Source organism: Choloepus didactylus, chromosome 4 (genome assembly GCF_015220235.1).
Source record: "Choloepus didactylus isolate mChoDid1 chromosome 4, mChoDid1.pri, whole genome shotgun sequence".
In the NCBI taxonomy this organism is placed as follows: domain Eukaryota; kingdom Metazoa; phylum Chordata; class Mammalia; order Pilosa; family Megalonychidae; genus Choloepus; species Choloepus didactylus.
In genome coordinates, this window is record NC_051310.1 from 130227972 (window position 1) to 130247260 (window position 19289).

A 19289-nucleotide genomic window follows, 5' to 3' on the forward strand; every position below is an offset into this window, starting at 1 on the left:
TCTAACATTTCTTCTTTTCTTTTCTTCTTCTTTTTTAATAGTAGCCATTCTAGTGCATGTGAAATGGTACCTCACTGTGGTTCTGATTTGCATTTCCCTAATGGCTAATGATGTTGAGCATCTTCTCATGTGCTTACCGGCTGTTTGCATATCTTCTTTGGAAGAATGTCTATTTAGGTCCTTTGCCCATTTTACAGTTGGGTTGTTTTTCTTTCTGTTGTTCAGGATATTTTGGATTTTAAGCCTTTATCAGATATGTAGTTTCCAAAAACTTTTTTTTATTCTGTAGGTTCTCTTTTTACTTTCATGATGAAGTCCTTTGGTGCACAAAAATTTTTAATTTTGATGAAGCCCTTTTATCTATTTTATTGTTGTTGCTCATACTTTTGGTTTAAATTCTAAGAAATTATTGCTTAACACAAGGTCCTGAAGATACTCTCCATATTTTCTTCTAGGAGTTTAATACTTTGGGTTCTTAGGTTTTTGATCCATTTTGAGTTAATTTTTGTATATGGCATGTGGTACAGTTTCACTTTCATTCTTTTGCCTATGGCTATCCAATATTCCCAGCACCATTTGTTGAAGAGACTTTACCCATTGAGAGGGCAGGGCACCCTTGTCAAAGATCAGCTGTCCATGGATGCGAGGATTTATTCCTGAACTCTCATTTTGACTCTATTGGTCTGTTTGTCTGTCCTTGTGCCAGTAACATGCTGTTTTGATTGCTGTAGCTTTGCAGTAAGTTTTCAAATAGGGTTACGTGAGTCTTCCAGCTTCATTCTTCTGTTCAAGATGTTTTTGGCTATTTGGGGCCCCTTACACTTCCAAATAAATTTGATGATTGGCTTTTCCATTTCTGCAAAGAAAGTTGTTGGGATTTGAGATTGCGTTTAATCTGTAAATCACTTTGAGTAGAATTGACATTTTAACAATATTAAGTCTTCCAATCTGTGAACACATGTTCTGATTTGCTAAGCTGCCGAAAATGCAATAAACTACAATAAACCAGAAATGGATTGGCTTTTACAATGGGAGGTTATTAGTTCACAAATTTATAGTTCTGTGGCCATGAAAATGTCCAAATTAAGACATCAAGAAGTAGATACCTTCTCTGAGGAAAGGCTTATGGCTTCCAGAACACCTCTGTCAGCTAGGAAGGCACGTGGCTGGTGTCTGCTGGTCCTTTGCTCCCAGGTTGCATTGCTTTTGGCCTCTGATTCCAGTAGCTTTCTCCTTAAGCATCTGTGGGTTCTTACCTGGCTTCTCTGGGGCAATCTCTGGGCTTCATTTTAGCCCAGCATCTGCAAACATCTTTCTGTCTGCATTGCCGAACATCTGGGTCTGTGGAGGCTCTCTTGCACAGCTTTTGAAGTGTCTAGTGGTTTTCACTATTATTCACTTTGAAAAATTTTAAAATTTTAATTATGATTTTTCCTTTGAAGTAATTAAAAAATCTTTAAAGTAATTAAAAAAGTTTCAAGTATTTGGGGGTTTTAAAATTTATTTGCATTGTGTTACTTGAGTTGTGATTAGTGAGTATGATCTGAAAAGAGAGCCATTCTCTGAAATTTTTTGACTTTTGCTTTATGGTCAAGTACATGATCAATTGTAATGCCATACATGAGCTCTAGAAGAATGGATGTTCTATTGTTATGTGCTCAAGAAGAAAGGATATTCTGGTTGTTATGTGCAGAAATCGGTGTATATTCAATAAGTCAAGCTTGCCAAAATGTTGTTAAAATCTTCTAAGTAGCTTTCCAGGTTATTATTTTTTTTGCCTGATTGACCTTTCAGTAATTTAGGGAAATGTGTTAATCTTCCACTGTAACGTTAGATTTCTCTTAATTCTTCCTATTAATTTTGACTTTTATGTATTTTGAAACTATTTTATTTGGTTGTTCATAAAATTGTTGTGAATTGAACTGTGAATTCCTGGTGAATTGAACTTTATAGTCATTTAATAACCTGATCTTTCCCTATTGATGTTTGGAGTCTGCTTTTTCTGATATTTATCATCTTTCTTTTTATTCTAATTTACTTGACATTTTTTTCCATCTTTATTTTTAACCATCCCACACAGTTATGCTTTAGATATTTTAGAAATGGCATATAGCTGGGTTTTATTTTTTAAATTTAATCTGACAGTGACTTTTATCCTTTGTTCTACAACCCAGCGTCTCTTCAGTTCTGCAGTTCTCTTGAGATTTTTGACTCGCAGTGGGAATTTCAGATTTGGCCTCCTTCCTCTTTGAAACAAAAGTGTCTGGATAGCACTGTTGACTTAGTAATCTAAATCACAGGTCTTAAATGGAATGATTCCAATGTTTTAAGTGTGCTGCTATCAGTCGGTGTATAGTATCTAGTAAATATTTAGGGAATTGAAAAAGCCAATTAGTCTAGAAGTGTATTTTTATGTGTATTTATTATGAAATTATTTCCTTATATTATTGAGTTAATATATAAACCATTCTTTAACTTTATTTTTAGTCCCAGAAATCCTGGATAGAAAGCACTTTAACCAAGAGGGAATGTGTATATATTATACCAAGTTCCAAGGACCCTCACAGGTAAGAATACCTTTGTTTCCTCCAGGCTCTTCTAGAAATTTGTATTTAAATTATAGTGCTATTTATTTATTAAAAATAATCAGTACATTATTGGTAGTTACTGTTAATTTTTCTTCTGGGATTTGGAGAAGGAGAGACAGGATTAGCAAGATACCAATGTTTTGGAGTTCTTACTGACATTTACAGCATAAAACCTCTTCCTCCAAGTGTTCCTCTATCCTCATCCTCCCCCAAATCAGACTAATAAATAATAAAAATAAGAGAGGCTCTCTAATATCACTTATTCACTAATATTGCGAAGTTCAAGATGTATGTATATCTGTTTGTTTATTGAGCAGCTACTGCACACCTAACACTTTGGTTCATGTTGAAGAAACTGATATGGCATTCATATTTACCGATTTCATTACCTTATACAGAATTCTTTTTTCTTCATGTGTTTTCAATTTATTATTTAGTGTCTAGTGTCCTTTCTCCAACTTTTTTGTAAATTCTGTCTTTTGATGAACTCTTTTAGATAATCAAAATATAAAATTTAATGTCTCTTTCAGTTTCTGGATTTTGTGATTTTTTTTTCTTTGTAAGTTAATTTTAATTTCTTGCTATTTTAAGGTATGTTTTGTTACAGTGTCATTTCACTTTTCCTAACCAGAGAGAATAAATGACATTTCCAAGATCACGTGGCTAGTAAAGATGGGATTAGAATTTAGGTCTCTTTAATTCATTGTGTCATTCCTACTGTAAGGTACTTTTCCTTTCAATAAGAGAAAATTGTGATTTTCTAACACAGTTTGCTGGTTTGTTTTTTCTATGCTAATGAAATAAAAAACAACAACTTTATTTTGAAATAATTTCAATCTTGCAGGACAATTGCAAAAATAATACAAATCCCATGCAGAGAACGCCAAAACCCTCCCCCACCCCGGCCCCCATACCCAGAACCACAAATTTTTTAACATTTTGCCATCATTGCAGCTGTCTCCCTCTCCCTTTCTCCCCCTCTCTCCCTTTCTCCCTCTCTCTCTCTTCCTCTCTCCCCCCTTCCCGTCTCCCCCTCTCCTCCTCTCCCTTTCCCTCTTTCTCCATCTGTTTGTTTTTTGAACATTTGAGAGGTTCAGAACACATCATATTCCTTGAATATATCATACTCCTTGAACACATGATACTTCCGTGTACATTTTTTACAAACAAGGATATTCCTTTATGTAATCACCCTAAGTTCAGGTACCGAATTAAAGAAATTTAACATTGATATAAAGCTTAGTCTAATTTCCAACTTTTTCTTATTTCCCAATACTATCTTTTTGAAACTTTTTTCTTCCATTCTTAGATCTCGTCCAGTATCAAGTATTGCATTTAATTGTCATTATTGCTTTAGTTTCTCTTTCTTTCTCTTCTTTATTTGAAATTGTAGGAACATATATAAAACATAAAATCTTCCTACTCCAGCGTCTCCCAAGCAATACCATTCAGTGGGGTTAATCACATTCACAATGTTGCAGTATCTTCACCACCATCCATTACTAGAACTTTCCCTTCACCCCAAACAGAAACCCTGTACTCATTTTGCTTTAACTCCCCATTGCCTCTTCTCCCCACCCCTGGTAATTTGTACTCTCTATTTTCTGTCTCTGAATTTGCATATTCTCTGATATTTTCTTTGTGGTTACCGTGGGACTTAAATCTAACATCCTAAATCTGTAACAGTCTCATTTGCTTTGATCCCAACTTAACATCAATAGCATACATAAACTATGTACCTGTACCCCTCTGTCCCCACACCTTTATATAGTTCTTGTCATAAAAATTTCATATTTTTACAGTATGAGTCCAAAACTGTTGATTTATCTTTACTTTTTATGCATTTGCCTTTTAGATATGGATGTAAAAGGTGGAGTTTCAAATCAAAAATATAATAGTACTGGTATTTATATTTGCCAATGTCATTATCTTTACCGGAGATCTTTATTTCTTCATGTGGCTTCAGTTAATTGTCTAGTGTCTTTTCCTTTCAACCTGCAGAACTCCTTTTAGCATTTCTTGTAGGACCCATCTAGTGGTGATGAACTCCTTCAGCTTTTTTTTTTATCTAAGAATGTCTTAATTCCTCCCTCATTTTTGAAAGACAGTTTTTTCAGATACAGAATTCTTGTTTGGTGTGTTTTTGCTTAGTTGTAGTTTAACTATGTCATCCCACTGCCTTCTTGCCTCCATGGTTTCCAATGAGAAAGCAACACTTAAATTTTATTGAGGCACTTTGTACATGACACATTGCTTCTCTCTTGTGCCTTTCAGAATTTTCTTTTTGTCTTTGGCATTAGACAGTTTGATTATAAATATCATGGTGTGGGTCTGTTTGGGTTTATCCTGTTTGGAGTTCATTGAGCATCATAGATGTGTATATTCATGTCTTTTCTTAAAGACATTATTTTAGCTATATATTTCTTTGAAAATTCTCTTTCTTTACCATTATAAAGGTTATGACTTAAAAGATTAAAATAAGACTCTGTTAATCATGTAGGTGAGAAAAGATATCCCATTGCAGTTTTAATTTTCATTTCTCATGAAATGTCTTTTCATGTGATTTTTCTTTCTGGGAACTATCTTTTTAAATAGTTTTCCCTTTTTTGTATTGGAATTTTTTCCTTATTAATTTGAGGAAGCTGTTTATATATTAGAGAAACCAACCCTTTGTTTTCAAATACTTTTTTTCTCACTTTATCTTTAGACTTTATTAGTGACATATTTTGCCAATTAGAAATATTGTATTTTTATATAGTTAAGTTTGTGATTCTTTTCTTTTATAGTTTCTGTGTTGTATGTCACAGCTAATTGTATTAAAATATGGAAACCATAGGAGTTAAAATAAATTACATGAATGTATAAGTCAAGGTATATATGACCTGTGATATCTGCTGTAAAATTATACTAAATATATAATTTGCTTTGCTCTGTACTTTTGTATGGATTTTATCTAATTTACTTAACTAAAATTCTCATGTAAGTAATTTATTTTCCCTATTGTTTACAGATGCCTTCCAGGATGTCAAATTTGTCAACAACTTGTCAGGTAGGTTTAATTAAAAACACCACAATTTAAGACAATAACTAGATTTTGAAAAATAAAACAAATCTATTGGAAATATCTCTTAGAATATAGTGGGATAGTATTCGCAGGCTTCTACATTTGAGGGGTATCTTACCCAGACTTAGGTGAGAGATCAGGCAAGGCTTCTTGAAATTCAGGTGATGCTACCTGTGCTATGTCATAAAGTTGAGCGTGAGTTAGTTGGGCAAAGATTGAGTATAAAAAGTTTTAGGCACAGAGAGCAGGATGTGGGATGGCTTGGCAGTGAAAGAGATCGTGGTTCCATTAGGAAACTGCAGAATGTAGAATGTAGGATGTAAAACTGGAAATGGAGAAGTCTGAGCCAGAAGAAATAAGTAGGAGCCAGATCATTTAAGGTTGTGGTATATTAATGCCAAATAGTTTGGATTTTGTGTTAAAATAAGGAGAGTAATATGCTCAGCTTTTTTCATTTTTGAAAAAACAGTTGGCATTTTAAAGACACTGATTTAGGAAAGTTTTGGACTAATTCTGGCTAAAAAGGAGACCTGAATTCATATAGTGCCTATGATGATGAAGAGAGGCAGACATATTTGAAGCTATTAATGAGATAAATTCAATAGAATTTGGTGGCTGTGAAGCAAAAGCAACGATTTGAAGATGGTGCATAAGTTCTTTTCTTGGATACTTGAATAAATGATAATATTAAGGTCTGATGAAGAAATATAAGAGGAAAATGACAAGATGGTCTCTCATTGGTAGGCTTGGAACAGAAGTGCATAGAATGAGTTCATTTTAGATATACTGAGTTGTATTTCAAGGAAGTAAGTAAAGAAAAAGAAAAGATTTTTTTTTTTTTCAATATTTGCCCCATTTTTACCATTTCCAGTGGAACGCACAATTTCCTCCATCTTCCTGTAAATGGGAGGTTTCATCTGGTGTCATTCCTTTTAGGCTCAAGAACTTCTTTTGACATTTTGAATAGTGCAGGTATTCTGGAAATGGATTGTCTCAGCTTTGGTTTATCTGAAAATATGTTTATTTCAGTCTCAGTTGTCAAGGATATTTTGACTGAATAAAAAATTCTGGGTTCACAGTTTTTTTGTTTCAGTACTTCAAAGATACCATCGTATTGTCTTTTGGCCATTGTTTCTAGTGAAAAGTCAACTGTCATTAGTCTAGTTGTTCCTGTGTATTCAATTTACCTTTCTTTTCTGGATGCTTTTAAGATTTTTTTCTGTGCCTCTGCGTTTTAGCAGCATATCTATAGTGTGACTAAGGGTAATTCTTTTCATATTTACTCTACTTGGGCAAGTATCTGCAAGTTGATGTTTTTCTCAAAATTGGGAATTTTTCAGTCATCATTTCTTCAAATATTTTTCTACCCTATTCTCTCTTCCCTTTGAGACTACAGTTACATATGTATTAGATTGCTTGATAATATCCGCAGATAAGTCTTTTTTAAAAAAAATTAGTATTTTTTTCTATTTATTAAATTAGGTAATTTCTATTGATCTCTCTTCAGATTTGCTAACCCTTTTCCTACACTCTCCAATGTGTTGTTAAATGTATCTAGTTGATTTTTCATTTTTCATTTCACATTATGTTTTTTCAGTTTTAGAAATTTCCATTTATTCTTTGTTATAGTTTCTGTTTCACTGCTGAGTTGCCCTATTTTTGCCCTCATTTTGACTATCTATTCCTTAAAGTCATGAATGTAGATATAATAACTTCATTAAAGTCTTTGTTTACTAATTCCAGTATCTGCATCATCTAGCGTTTGTTTCTATTTACTGCTTTTTTCTTGATTATGATGGACATTTTAGGGGTTCTAGAGTATGTCATCTTTCTTTGAAAGGGTAAAAAGGTATTCATTTTTGTTCTAAAAGGCAGTTAAATTATTGGCAAATTCTTTTGTTCCATCAGGCTTGATTTTATTTGGTTAGGGCAGCTCTATTTCTGTTTTGAATTTATTTGTAGGACACGGACCTTACTCCTAAGGTATTGTCTTTTTGGGATCTCAGCTAAAGGCCCAAGGAACTCAGTGATGTCTCGTCTCTGAACTAAAACTGTAATGTCTCCCAGGCCTTTATGACTCTAGTCTCGGGCCCACAGCAGATGATTTCTGGTGGGTCTTACAGTCTTACCTTAAACTAATACAGCTCAGCTGGTAGCTGCAGGTAAATCCTTATGCAGGTTTCTTTGTCTCCTGTATTGTACCCTTTCCTCCTCCTTTAATACTTTTCGACTCTGCTCCTGCTGCACAAATTGCAACTCTTTCAGCAGTCTGGAATACTTTTCTCTGCCTTCTCACTCAGCTCAGTGTGACACTCATTTTCTGCCAAGGCATCACTTCTGTGTGCCATGGTTGAGAAATTGTCCCCAGATAGAAAGCCTGTGCAATCATGTATGTGTACTGCTTTGTTTCCTTCATTTCAAGGATCAGAAACCCATGCTTCCTCTTTTTCAGTGCCTGGAAAGTTATCTTATGTATCCACCTTTGTGTCAGTAGTCCCCAGGAATATTCCCAGGCTCAGTCTTCACTAGAAAGACTCGTAGGAGTCAGTGTGTAGTGATACTCACAACTAAGATTCCTTACAGTGAAAAGCTACAAAACCATATCTGCAGAGGGAAAAGGCTTGTGAGGTGAAGTTGGGAAGAATCCAGGCAGAAGCTTCTAAAAGTCGTGTCCCAGTGGCATCACAAAAGGTGTGTTTAATTCTTCCAGCGAGTTATAACATGTGAAGTATTGTCTACAGGAAGGCTCGCCTGAGCCTACGAATCCAGAGTTTTGGTTGAGGATCAGTCGTGTTTCTAGCATGTACCAAAATTCTGTATTTCTAGAAGGAAAACAGGCATTCAGCATAAGTGACTTTGTCTGTATAAACAGGCAAAGTGAACCACTCTTACACTGTAGAAATCAGTGTAAGAAACTGATTACTAGTCAAGTTCTCTGAAGGCCAACCAGGGGCGAAACATTTTACCAGTCTTTGTGTCAGGCCTGTTATGCTAACTCTCTTCTGCAGTTGTTTGTTACTAACGTGTGGAAATACAAATGTTTTTTATATATTCATTGTGTATTCTGTGACCTTGTTATACCCACTTAACTCTAGTTACTTTTTAAAAATGCCGTACGATTCTCTGTATAGAAATATCATTGGCAGAGTCAGTTTTATTTTACTACTTCTTTTCTAATCTCTCTGCCTTTTATTCTTTTTTCTTGCCTTATTGTACTCAAATAGAAACTCCAGTATGATGTCAAATAGGAGGGGTGAGAAATAGTAAGGGAAAGCATTTAGTCTTTCAGAAACAAGTATGATGCTGTGAGTGTTGAAGAAATTCCCTCCTTTCATGGTTTGATGAAAATGTTTATGATGAATGGATGTTGAATTTTTGTCCAGTGCTTTTTCTGGACATCTTCTGAGAGGATCACAAGGATATTCTCCTTCAGTCTTTTGATCTGGTAAATTAACATGGATTTTTGAATACTGAAACATTCTTCCTGAGAACCTTGCATTCTCAGGAAGAATTCTCCTTGAAATTGTTTATTATCCTTTTTATAATTGCTGGATTCAATATGGTAATATTTTGTTAAAGATTTTTGTGTCTATATTTATGGGGAAGACTTGTCTCTAGTTTTTTGTTTTTTGTTTTTTTTTTTTCCTTATAATGTTTTGCCTGTTTTTTTTTTTCTTTTTTTTTTTTTTTATTAAATTCAGTTTTATTGAAATACATTCACACACCATACAATCATCCATGATATACAATCCATTGTCCACAGTACGACAACACAGCCATGCCCTCATCACCACAGTCCATCCCTGAACATTTTCCTTACATCAGAAAGAACCAGAACAAATAAAAAATAAAAGTGAAAAAAAACACCCAAATCATCCCCCCATCCCACCCCATTTGTCCTTTAGTTTTTATCCCCATTCCTCCACTCATCCATACACTAGACAATGGGGTTGTGATCCACACGGTCCCCACAATCACACTGTTACCCCCCGTAATCCACACCATCGCACAATCGTCTTCAGGAGTCCAGACTGCTGGGCTGGAGCTTGGCAGCTCCATGTTTTGCCTGTTTTTTAATCAAGATGATTCTCATTTCATAAAGTGAATTGGAAAATGTTCCCTCCTCTCATGTTTTCCTGAAGAGTTTGTAATGAGCTGTTATTATTTCCTCCTTAAATGTTTGGTAAAATTCACCAGTTAAACCATCTAGCCTGGAGTTTTCTTTGTGGGAAGGCTTTTTTAATGATGAATTCAATTTCTTGCTCAGTTTTTCTACTTCATCTTCCTGGCTTTAGATTTACCAATTTTATTGGCCTTTTCAAAGATTAACAAACTTTTTGTTTCATTGATATTTTTCCAGTGTGCTTATTCTTTTGTATTTCATTGAATTCTGCTCCTTCTGCTTGATTTGGGTGTAATTTGCTCTTCTTTTTAGATTTCAAGGTGGAGGTTTAGATTACTATTGCTTTCAAAACAGCCAAAGGATGTAAAAGACCTGGTTTGCTTGGTTTTGGCTTTTTTTTTTTTTTTTTTTTTCTTTTTAAAGACACTTTTTTATTGTGAACTTTAACATATATACATAACAGTGATAACTTTAAAAGTATTGTTTAACAAGTAGTTAGACAGCAAATTTAGCTATTTACATTATTGTAAAACATAACATACATACAGAAAGGTATTAACTTTCAATGTACAGCTCAACAAGCAGTTATAGAGGTAATTTAAAAAATTGTTATGGGTTACAGTTCCACAGTTTTATTTCTTTCCTTATTATGAAATATAGGTATATACAGAAAGGTGAAGGCTTTTAAAGCACAATTCAATGAGTAGCTATAGAGCAAATTTCAAAGAATGTTTTGGTTACAATTCCACTGTGTCATTTACCTCCTTCCAGCTATTTCGATACCCTGTCATCTAAAAATATATATATATATATATTTATATAAAGATTCAGTATTCATAGACCTTTGTAAAACCTTGTCTTATTTGTTGCTACCCGTTCCTCTCCCTTAATCTTTCTCCATCTTCAGGGGTGTCTAAGCAGTGAGCACCCTAACTTGTTCATATTGAAAGGGGGTGTAGACAGTTTGGGGAAGGGAGCTGCATCTGATTGTTGTTCCTAAAGAGGCTGTTGCCTCTGGATTTTAGGACTTGTCTGGCATAGGAACATTCTGCTGGATTTAAGTTTCTGAGCGATGAGAAATGAGTGGAATCTTTTATAGAATTTCAGGTAGGGACCTAGGTATTCGGGGACTACTTTTGGTAAGGGCATGGCATACTGTAGCCATTTGGGATGTCTCGCTGCAGCTTGCATAAGAAAAACCTCCAGGTTAGCCTCTTGACTCTGGGATCTTTCAGCCACTGTGACCTCAGACTGTTAACCTTTCTTTTTCCCCCTTTTGGTCAAGTAGGCATTTTCATTCCCTTGCTACCAGGGCCAGGCTCATTCCTGGAAGTCATGTCCCACGTCAACAGGGAGATTCATTCCCCTCAGAGTCATGTCACTCATGGGAATGGGGATGGGGTTGGGGAAGGTTAATGCATTTATTTGCTGAGTTGGGCTTAGAGAGAGAAAGGCCACACCTGAGCAACAAAACAGGTTCCCTGGAGGTGCCTCTTAGGCATACTTATAGGAAGGCTCAGCCTCCCATTTACAGCCCTAAGTTTCACAAGAGCAAGCCTTAAGTTGAGGACCTGATTATTAAGTAGTATGTTCTGAACTTGTAATTAATATATATTCTAATTAATATATATTCTATCCCAAGATAAACAGTTTCTTAGGTTATCTTCACTTAGTTGTACAGTCATCCTCACTCTAAACATTAAACAATTATCATAACATAAAACATCCCATAGCTTTTATCAGCTGCTAATGCTATCCATGAACACAGAATATATTTCCATTTTTTGGGGTCCCTTTTTATTTCTTTTGGTAAAGTTATGTAATTTTCTGTGTAGAGATCTTTTACATCCTTGGTTAAGTTTATTCCTAAGTATTTGATTTTTTTAGTTGCTCTTGTGAATGGAATTTTTTTTTAAATTTTATTTTGAAATAAATTCAAACTTACACGAATAGTTGCAAAAACAGTACAAACCCCATGCACAGAATTCCAGTATACCCCGACCCCCCTCCCCCAATACCCTGATACACCAACTTTACCATCCTGTCCCACCACCATTTCTTTCTTTTCTCCGTCCCTCCCTCCCTCCCTCTCTCCCTCCCTATCATCCATCATCTATTGCTCTGTCTTCTGGACATACGACAGCAATCTGCACACATCCTTCAACAAACAATATAACTCACATATAACTCCCATGAACAAGAACATTCTTTTATGCATTCCCATTAAGCGTAGCTACGAAGTTCAAGAAATTCAACATTGGTACAAAGCTTACATTCTATATTTCCTTTTTTTTTCCTTATGTCCCATCTGTGTCCCTTTGAGCCTCCTTTCCTCCATCCTCAGATCCCATCCAGGTTCATCCTTGGCATTTAATTGTCATCTATTTAGACTTTTTTTTTTCAATTGTGGAAACATATATACAGCCTAAAATCTTCCCATTCCAACCCCTCCCTAGCATTCCATTATTGGGTTAATCACATTTAGAATATTGTAATGCTATCACCTTCCCACCATCCATTACTAGAAATTTCCCTTCACCCCAAACAGAAACCCTACACTTATTTCTTAACTCCCCATTGCCGCTTCCCCCACTTCTCGTAACCCTACTCTACTTTTCATCTCTATGGTCATATTCTCTGATACTTTTTTTGTGTTTACCTTGGGGCTTAAATTTAACCTCTTAAATCTATAACAATCTTGTTTTTCTTTGATACCAACTTAACTTCAATAGGACACATAAACTATGTTTCTGTGCTCCTCCATTCCCCCCACCTTTATGTAGTTCTTGTCAAAAATTACATGTTTTACATTGAGTCTAAAATCACTGATTTATCATTACAGTTTATGTGTTTTAGATCCTGTAAGAAGTAAATAGTGGAGTTACAAATCAAAAATACAGTAGTATTGGTATTTGTATTTACCATGTGATCTTTACTGGAAATCTTTATTTCTTCATGTAGTTTCAGTCAGTTGTTTAGTGTCCCTTCCTTTCAGCCTGCTCACGTCCCTTTAGCATTTCTTATAGGACTGCTCTGCTGGTGATGAACTCCCTCAGCTTTTGATTATCTGGTAATGTTTTCATCTCCCCCTTTTTTACCCTCCAGGTGTTTGTGAATTTTCCAAGTCTCCGATGGTTACTGACCTATTTGCATTCCACTGTGGTCAGAGAATGTGCCTTGAACAAATTCATTTTTTTTTTTTTTTTAATTTATTGAGGCTTGTTTTATGCCCCAGCGTACGGTCCATTCTGGAGAAAGATCCGTGATCACTAGAGAAGAGTGTGTGCCCCGGTGACCTGGGATGTAATGTTCTATATATGTAATTTCTCTCTAACTCTCTTCTCTCTCCTTTCTTTGTTTCTCTGTTGGTAGCTCTCCCTTTAGTATCTGGAGTAGGGTAGATCTTTTATTAGAGAAATCTCTCAGCATTTGTTTGTCTGTGAAAAATTTAAGCTCTCCCTCAAATTTGAAGGAGAGTTTTGCTGGATAAAGTATTCTTGGTTGGAAATTTTTTTCTCTCAGAATTTTAAATATGTCATGCCACTGCCTTCTCGCCTCCATGGTGGCTGCCGAGTAGTCACTACTTAGTCTTATGTTTTTTCCTTTGTATGTGGTGAATTGCTTTTCTCTTGCTGCTTTCAGAACTTGCTCCTTCTCTTCAATATTTGACAGTCTGATCAGAATATGTCTTGGAGTGGTTTTATTTGGATTTATTGTATTTGGAGTTCACTGGGCATCTATGCTTTGTGTATTTATATTGTGTAGAAGGTTTGGGATGTTTTCCCCAACAATTTCTTTGAATACTCTTTCTAGACCTTTTCCCTTCTCTTCCCCTTCTGGGACACCAATGAATCTTAAATTTGGACATTTTATTTTGTCTATCATATCCCTGAGATGCATTTTGGTTTTTTCAAATTTTTTCCCCATTCTTTCTTTTGTTGTTTCATTTTCCATTCTGTGGTCCTCAAGGACGCTGAGTTGTTGTTCACCTTCCTCTAATCTTGTATTATGAGTATCCAGAGTCTTTTTAATTTGGCCAACAGTTTCTTTTATTTCCATAATATGTTCTGTTTTTTTATTTATTCTTGCAATTTCTTCTTTATGCTCTTCTAGGGTCTTCTTTATGTCCTTTATATCCTGTGCCGTGCTCTTCTTCATGTCCTTTATATCCTGTGCCATGCTCTCATTGTTTGTCTTTAGTTCTTTGATTAATTGTGCCAAGTACTGTGTCTCTTCTGATCTTTTGATTTGCATGTTTGGGTTTGGGCTCTCCGTATTGTTTGGTTTTATCATATGCTTTAAGATTTTCTGTTGTTTTTTGCCTCTTGGCATTTGCTTTACTTGATAGGGTTCTTTCAGGTTATAAAAAATACCAATCTCTAATTTGTCAGATCTACAGTTTGGTGGCGTACATTTTCTCTAACTAACCAGCAGATGGCGTCCGCAAGTCACCTATTCCCCCCAAGTTAGTTCTCCCCAACTTTGTCTTTGTGGTGTATGGGGATTTGATTCTTGTGGGGTTCAGTTGGTGCACTAAATTTGGGTGTGGTGTTGGTGCTGTCTGCCCTGAATGTGGGGTGGTGTCTGGGTGGTTAGGGAGGTAGGGCAGCTTCAATAATCAAACCTCCCAGATTTTCCTGGAGATTTAGGGCTGTTGCAAGAGTCTAAGCCTTCATTTGAGTCTTGCCACAGATCATCTCTGCTGCTGACCCACAAGTCCTTGGTATTGGCATAGGGACCCTGGGATTTCTGAGTGGGTCCCCCTTCTCAGCCGTGCTCTTCCAGGACCTCTGCTGAGGTTGTGCCACGTCACAAGTGCATGCCAGCCTTCCAGGGAAGCCCTGGGCTGTGCAGGGGTGTTCTCAGCCTGATGTAAAGATGATTGAATGGGGCGTAATAATTTCCCCCTTTTTGCACAGCTCCGCCTTCCCAGCTCCATGATGATTAGCTGTGGGTGCACTAAAGGCCACTGTCCATGGCTGATATTGTGGCATGTGCGCGGTGCTGCGGGAAACACTCCCCGTCACACTGGGTTTCTGGGCGTGGCTCTGGGCTGTGGGTCCGGCCCTGGGCAAGAGTGTCTCCAGCCCGTTGGGGAGATGGCTGCAAGGGGCGTGGTTTCTTTCTCCTTTTGGCTCCCCTCTGCCCCCCTGGCCCCGAGACAATCAGCAGCGGGTGTGAGAAGAGCTATCCTCCATGCCAGACACCGAGGCGTTGGTACAGCCCGCTCCTGCTGTGCTTCACTGTGCGGTTCTCCCTGTTGTATCTGCAGCTGCTCCTGGGTTTGTTTGTTTGTTTGTTTGTTTGTTTTTTTTTCCAAAAGAACTAGTCCGTCTCCAAATGCCAACCCACGGTTTCCCCACACTGCAGCGCGGCCGCTGGACTTTCAGCTGGCTCACTCACTTGTTTCAGAATGGAGACTCCCAGTTTCACCAAATGCACGGTCCCTGTGGATTTAGCAGACCTTGTCTGGCTGGTGCATCGCTGGAACTGATGTTCTGGGTCACTTTCTGTATCTAGTATTTTTCACAGAGGTGTTTCTTTCTCCTGTCTCACCTAGCCGCCATCTTAGGTTCCTCCTGGAATTGTTTTCTTGAGTGTTTCTTCATTTAGGTCATTTGTAGTGTATAGGAACATTACTGATTTACGTGCATTTATCTTGTATCCTGCCACATTGATGAATGTGTTTATCAGCTCAAGTAGCTGTTGTCGATTTCTCAGGATTTTCCAAATACAAGATCATATCATCTGCAAATAATGACAGTTTTGCTTCTTCCTTTCCATTTTGGATGCCTTTTATTTCTTTGTCTTGCCAGATTGCTTTGGCTAGAACTTGTAGCACAATATTGGGTAATAGTGGTGACAGTGGGCATCCTTGTCTCGTCCCTGATCTTAGGAAAAGGCTCTCAGTCTCTCACCATTGAGTACTATGCTGGCTGTGGGTTTTTCATATATGTCCTTTATCATATTGAGGAAGTTTCCTTCAATTCCTACCTTTTGTAGTGATTTTATCAAAAAGGATGCTGAATTTTGTCAGTGCTTTTCGTAGCATCTATTGAGACGCTCTTGTGATTCTTCCCTTTCATTTTGTTAATGTGTTGTGTTACATTGATTTTCTTATGTTGAACCACCCTTGCATGCCTGGGTTGAACCACACTTGGTCATGGTGTATAATTTTTTTAATGTATCTTTGGATTCGATTTGCAAGTATTTTGTTGAGAATTTTTGCATGTATATTCATTAGGGAGATTGTCCTGTAGTCCTTCCTTGTAGCATCTTTATTTGCTTTTGGTATTAGAGTGATGTTGGCTTCATAAAGGGAGTTAGGTAGTGTTCCGTTTTCTTCAATTTTTTAAAAGTGTTTGAGTAGAAAGGGTGTCAGTTCTTTTTGGAAAGTTTGGTAAAATGCCCCTGTGAAGCCATCTGCCCGTGGGCTTTTATTTGTAAAAAGCTTTTTCATGACTGATTGGATCCCTTTACTTGTGATCGACTTGTTGAGGTCTTTTGTTTCTTCTCTCTGTTCAGTCTAGGTTGTTGATATGTTTCCAGGAAATGAATCATTTCCCCTAAATTGTCTAGATTGTGTACACTTGTTCATAGTATCCTCTTATGATTTTTTTTGTTTTTAATTTCTTCAGGATCTGCAATAATGTGCCTCCTCTCATTTATTATTTTATTTGGGTCATCTCTCTTTTTGACTTTGTCAGTCTTACTAAGGTTTTGTCAATCTTGTTGATCTCAAAGAACCAACTTTTGGTTTTATATATTCTCTATTATTCTTTTGTTCTCCGTATTGTTTATTTCTGCTTTAATCCTTGTTATTTCTTTTCTCCTACTTGCTTTAGTATTAATTTGCTGATCATTCTCTAGCTTCTTTAATTGTTTTGTTCTTTGATTTTAGTTCTTTCTTCCTTTTTAATGTATGCATTTAGAGGTATAAATTTCCCCCTCAACACCACCTTCACTGCATCCCGTAAGTGTTGATATGTTTTTTTCTCATTTTCGTTTGTCTCTAGACGTTTAGCAATTTGTCTTGCAATTTTTTCTTTGCCCCACTGATTATTTAGGAGTGTGTTGTTTAACCTCCAGATATTTGTGAATGTTCTAGATCTTGATGGTTATTGACTTGTAATTGTATTCCATTGCTGTCAGAGAATGTGCTGTGAATAATTTCAATCTTTTAAAATTTATTGATGATTGTTTTATGCCCCAGCATATGATCTATCCGGGATAAAGTTCCATGAGCACTAAAGAAGAATGTGAATCCTAGTAATTTGGGATGTAATGCTCTATATATCTGTTAAGTCTTATTTGTTTATCATATTGTTTAGGTTCTCAGTTTCCTTACTGGTCCTCTGCCTAGTTGTTTTACCTATAGGAAAGCGTGGTGTATTGAAGTCTTCCACGATTATTGTGGAAACGTTTATTGCTTCCTTCGGTTTTGCCATTGTCTGTCTCATTTACTTTGGAGCACCTTGATTGGGTACATAAACATTTATGATTGTTATTTGTTCTTGGTGAATTGTCCCTTTTGTTAGTATGTAGTGCCCTTCTTTGACTCTTATGACATCCTTGCATTTAAAGTCTGTTTTATCTGAAATTAGTATTGCTACCCCTGATTTCTTATGGCTGTAGCTTGCATGGAATATTTTTTTCCAGCCTTTGGCTTCCAATCTCTTTGTGTCACTGGGTCTGAGATGAGTTTCTTGTAAACAGCATATTGATGGTTCATATTTTTTCATCCTTTCTGCCAATCTGTGTCTTTTAATTGGGTAGTTTAAGCCATTCACATTCAGTGTTACTACTGTGAAGGCATTTCTTGAATCAGCCGTCTTAGTCTTTGGTTTGTATTAGTCAGACCTATTCCACCCCCCCCCCTTCATTTTCTTTAAGTTACCCTTACTAATACTCTTCAGTTCTGTGCCCTTTTCCAGGCCTTTTTCTCCTGTCTATTTTATCTGCTGATAGAGCTCTCTTTAGTATTTCTTGTAGGGCAGAACTCTTGTTAACAATTCTCTCAGCATTTGTTTGTAAAAATTTTAAGCTCTTCGTCAGTCTTGGAGAAGAGTTTTGCTGGATAAGGATAAGGAATTATTGCTTGGCAATTTTTGTCTTTCAGAATGTAAAATATGTCATATCACTGCCTCCTCGCCTCAGTAGTGTCTGCCGAGTAGTCAGTACTTAGTCTTAATGTTGTTGACCTTGTATGCGGTGAATCACTTCTCTCTTGCTTCTTTTAGAACTTTCTCCTCTTCAGCATTTGACAATGTGATCAGAATGTGTCTCGGAGTGGATTTGTTTGGATTTATTCTATTTCGAGTACATTGTGCATCTTTGAGTTGAATATTTGTGTTGTTTAGAAGGGTTGGGTAGTTTTCCCCAACAATGTCTTTGAATAATTTTCCTAGCCCTTTTTTTTCTCTTTACGTTCTGGAACACTAGTGATTCTTATATTTGTGCACTTCGTGTTGCCGTCATTTCCCTGAGATCCATTTCAAATTCTTCAATTTTTTTCACCATTCTTTCTTTTGTGCTTTGTGTTCCGTTATCCTGTCTTGAAGTTCGCTAATTGTTTTGTCTGCTTCTTCACATCTGCTGTTGTGTGTCTCAGGAATATTTTTAATTTGATCAGCAGTATCTTTTATTTCCATAAGATCTGCTATTTATTTATTTACTCTTGCACATTCTTCTTTATGCTTTTCTGTGGTCTTCTTGATGTCCTTTATATCCTTAGGCATGACATTGATATTTGTGTATACTTCTCTAATTAATTGCTCCAAGTTCTGCGTCTCCTCTGGCTTTTGAATTTGGACGTTTGGGTTGTCCATATCTTCTGGTTTCTTCATATGCTTTGTAATTTTCTGGGTTTTTTTGTCCTCTTGGCATTTACTTGTCTTGATAGGATTCTTTTAGGATATGCACTATTATTTGAACATTTATCTATAATTTGGTAGCGCTACAGCTTGGTCGGATTCCCCGTCCTAGCAGCAGATGGCGCTCTTGAGCCACCTCTTAGCCTCATGCCTGTTCTCCTCCAACTTTGTGCAGTGAGTGGAGTCCAAACCATGTGGAAATCAGTGCCCCAGTTTTCCACTTGCACTGTGGTCTGCCAGCCCTGTCTGGGTGTGTGTGTGCCCTGTGCAGTTTGGCAGGGAGTCCCCTCCAGGACATAGTGGTCTGGGCTGTTCCTGGGGCTGTGGTTGGACTACTTTGGTGCTGCAGAGCTACGCATCTCACCTTACAGCTCAAATGCCCCACAGTCCCTGTTTGCCATGCGCCCATGAGACCCTGGGATTGGGAAGGGCTTCTGGCACTTCTGTGTGGTTCGCTTGCCTCTAGGCTATGTACATTGTGGGCTTCCTTGGGGGAAGAGTGGATGCCGTCACAAGTCCACCGAATCCCAAATTTCCTCAAGGGAGCTCTCATCTGCAGGGCCGTGAAGGGTTATCTCCCCAGCCACCTGCTAAGATGGCTGCATGGGCGTAGAAAGCTGCCTCCTTACATGCTTGTCTGC

The 19289-nt window shown here is 37.0% G+C and overlaps 1 protein-coding gene across 4 annotated transcripts in view; it reads left to right on the forward strand.

The window, feature by feature from the left end:
- TRPM7 (transient receptor potential cation channel subfamily M member 7) overlaps positions 1-19289 on the forward strand; it is a 160802-nt gene that overhangs the window by 25790 nt on the left and 115723 nt on the right. For all 4 annotated transcript variants that reach the window (XM_037833993.1, XM_037833994.1, XM_037833992.1 and 1 more), the window contains 2 exons: positions 2488-2567; positions 5599-5637. In XM_037833993.1, coding sequence (XP_037689921.1) covers positions 2488-2567; positions 5599-5637 — 119 coding nt within the window. The remainder of the gene's footprint in view (positions 1-2487; positions 2568-5598; positions 5638-19289) is intronic.